The sequence below is a fragment of the Morone saxatilis genome, unplaced genomic scaffold, assembly GCF_004916995.1.
Source record: "Morone saxatilis isolate NCDOM2014 unplaced genomic scaffold, NCSU_SB_2.0 Contig17, whole genome shotgun sequence".
Classification (NCBI taxonomy): Eukaryota; Metazoa; Chordata; class Actinopteri; family Moronidae; genus Morone; species Morone saxatilis.
The window spans coordinates 4,487,867-4,491,337 of NW_023339729.1; the positions used below are offsets into that span (position 1 = coordinate 4,487,867).

The following is a 3,471-nucleotide window of genomic DNA, read 5'->3' on the forward strand; positions in this document are numbered from 1 at the left end:
TATATATAGTTCCTATATATCTATATTTTTTATTTAGGCTTGCTGTTTCACTCTATGTTTTTATTTAATAATTCAAAAATAAATGGCTTGAATATTGCTGTATTTATTCATCGTTTTTAAGACAACAGTGCGTTTAAAACGCTGCAGCCAGGGCCTTCAGCACAACCCTGATAATCATTATCACAGTCCTGCAGGCGTAGTAATGATATTTCTTTTTAACATACTGGGACTCGCGTAACTCGGTTATCCACGGCGCCGTGCCGTACCCACCACACAGCACAAGTAATCAGAATCCGGTTCCGGGAGGGAAATGGAATTATCGGGACAATCTCTACGCTCAACACATCCCTGTGTTTCTCTTATCACTTAGCCAGATTACAGAGGGACGGGGATGGCGAACACATAGATTAAGTGATCCTATACAGTTTCACGCTATATAGTCGTCAAACCTGCCAGAGTCTCCACAAAGGACTAGGTTCCTGAAGAGGTGATGCACCGCTCGAGGGTCAACAGAGAGAAAATGCATGAGACATTGCTGTCCACCTGGTTACTAGAAGGCGCCGGTCGGGGGAGAGCGGCTTAGTCCTCCTCGCGCTCCTCCTAGACCTATGCTCATCGTTATCCGTACGCCGCGGTGTGGAGCGGGAGGCGCGGCGGCAGCGGGGGTATCTTTAACCTTGCTCTGGGCTCTCATTTTGGCAGATCTGCTGGGGTTGTAGCATGACGCCTCTCCCTCCTCCCCCGGTACCGGAGGACGAGGAGCATCTTCTCGGAAGCTACTGCTGATGTGCTCCGTAAGCGCCCTGCTCATGGCTCCAGCTCCGGTTGCCGTGTGAGAGTGCCGTCGTGCCTCCACTGAGCTCCAGCCTAATCCTCCTCACTCTCTAAAAGCAGCGGGGGAGCTTCTCAGCTCCTCTTCACTCTGAAACACAAAGTATTGATCTGATCAAAGCCAGATCCTGCTGAACTTCAAAGAAAGACATCAAGTAAACAGTCCCTTTCAAAAACCCTCGCCGGGTTCACAGAGAAAGGAAATATGAAAGGCTTTTTTCGTTTCATTTATCTATTTATAATCTAAATGAGAGATCAACTGCAGCCTACATTCTCAACGTGCATTCATCTGTCACATCAAAAACATTTAACAAGAATAATCACCTCACACCGCCTCACTCTTCACCAAAAACCATATTCTCACAACTGTGGCTTACACGTGTTTTCCTAACGAGTCCATGTCACAGGCTTCAACTCCAATTAATTCCCAATCTGTTTCGGACGACCGTACCCTACCCCTGTCTGCATCGCACACACACACACACTCGTTTCCACTCGGAGCCCACGCTTGTCCTCACCATCCCAGAAATGCACAGACGAGTGGGAATGCATCTGATCTGCACCACAATGACCTTAAACGCTGTAATGTACGAGGGGTAAAAAGCCCCGCGGGAAAAGCCAGCCGCTCATGCGTAAATGTAAGCGATCAATCGCCTTAATATCTGCCCAAGAAGGCTATTACAGCACATTATTAAAGCCAAAGCCCCGGGAACGTGTCTGAACTACCAACACGGCACAGAGACTTGACATATTTGGAGTAAAACCTCAGTCAGAAGCTGATTGCGATTTTAATCGGAGCCTCAGCGCCAAATCTAAAAGCGACAAGCAGCTAAAAACGGCATAAACCGGCAGCTACAGACGCTACACGATCATTCACACAGTCTCAACAGGCAGTGTAACACGACATCAGAAAGTAACCGACTCTAAAATCCGACGGATGAGGGAATAGACGTGCGTAAAAAAACACACAACATACCATCGCAGAGCAGATCCAAACCGGAGTAAAAACCCGTGAAAAAGTTGAACAATTACTCCATTTACAGCCGAGCTAATGCAGTCCAAAACTCTCCAAACAGTAATCCAGCGCAGAAAGAGACGACTGGCTACGCGCCGTGCCACATGTGTCCGATCTCTCTGCAAAACAAGCGCTGTAGTTTGCTGTACCCTGTCCCATTCAACAACTGACCTCAGAGCAGGCAGGCTCAGTCCCTATGTAGATCACTAGGGGTGTCAAAATCTGGAGGAGGTGAAAGAGGAGGCGGAGGGGGGCTCCGATTGAAGAATACATCCCACTTTTTTCCCAGCTAGAAGACGCACCACCCGACAAATATTCGGTTTTTATCTGTGCTACACAAACACACACACACACGCACACACATAAGCTTCTTATCTATCTCACCGTATTTCTCGCCCACAAACAAGAAACATAGCCCGCATTTCTCAACTTCAAAGCTCAGCAGCAGCACATCAAAGCGGCCAAGAGAGGGGGCCTGTGGAACAGCTTTCCTACAACTTACCATCCATGTACCCGAGTAGCCTCCCTTTCTGAAAACGTTCAAGTAAAGTAGTCCAACAACAGGCTGTGTCTACAACCGCGCTGCTCTGTCCCCTAATGTCCTGTCACATTGGGACAATATTAAAGCAGCCGCGAATAAAAGAGAGAGAGAAGCGTTTTTCCCCTCGACTTTTCTCCCCAGGTAGTGCTTCAAGAAGCCATGGCAGGCGGTAGAAATCCTCCGGGCTTGTTTCTAAACCAACTGGGCTGAGGGTTTAACTGCGGACTTCAAAGTAGGGAACCGCTGGCCTGGTCCCGGAAGATACATAAAAACACAGCGTCTCATCTTCGCAACAACCGATGACATAAAACCAACTAGAACATGGATAAAAGGAGGGAAACGGCGGAAAGTGAGCGCATACATCCCGTTAAACAGCCTGTCGTTCGCGAACCCGTGCGTTTAGACGGCCATTAACGTTCATTAAACTTTTGTAGACGGGGTTAGGATTTACGTGTATGCCAGGACCTTATCAAAGACAGACAATCCAGAGCCAACTCCCTGAGGCTTTAGAGCGTCAGAAGTAAGTGATCTACCGCGCCAATAGCATTATTCTTACAGTCCGCCTGTTACTACACAAAGTTTCAACAGAAACACAAAGCAAACAAAAGGGATACTTCTGTTGCCTGTGGCCTCTTCAAGTGACAGGAGCGAGTTTAGTGTGTCCACCTAGCTGAGGAGAAAGCATTATGATAGGGGTTGCAGTCATTGTACAGTTCACTGTGGTATATATGTGTCTCCTGTTGTGCAGCAAGATGGGTCTTCATTTTTTCTATATTGGTTCACAATGTATAGGGAGTTTGGGCACATTATCCTTGTGTAATTCCAGTAATATTCCCTCAGAATGACCAGATTAAGGGCAGTGACAGTAAAGAATTTGTGGTTAAATATAATTAAAATCAACTATTTAAAACATATTCTTTAAGTTATGGCCCTGATTTGATAATCCTATAGAGTGTAACTGTCAAATAATTTACATATTAGTCACAGGCTTTTACCCACAAAGATGTCAACCTAACACACTTGCCAGTTCCACATTCAGGGAAAATGGCACAGCATGACATTTTGATTGAAATTGGACAGAGAG

General features: G+C 46.5%; 1 protein-coding gene across 1 annotated transcript in view; it reads right to left on the minus strand.

The window, feature by feature from the left end:
- The window catches only part of LOC118326415 (axin-2-like), a gene marked incomplete in the record, with an annotated part of 15,432 nt that extends 12,869 nt beyond the window's left edge, over window positions 1-2,563 (minus strand). Inside the window, 2 exon segments of the mRNA XM_035659404.1 lie at window positions 677-922; window positions 2,349-2,563. Of these exon segments, the coding sequence (XP_035515297.1) occupies window positions 677-811 (135 nt within the window).
- Between the last annotated feature and the right edge of the window lie 908 nt (window positions 2,564-3,471).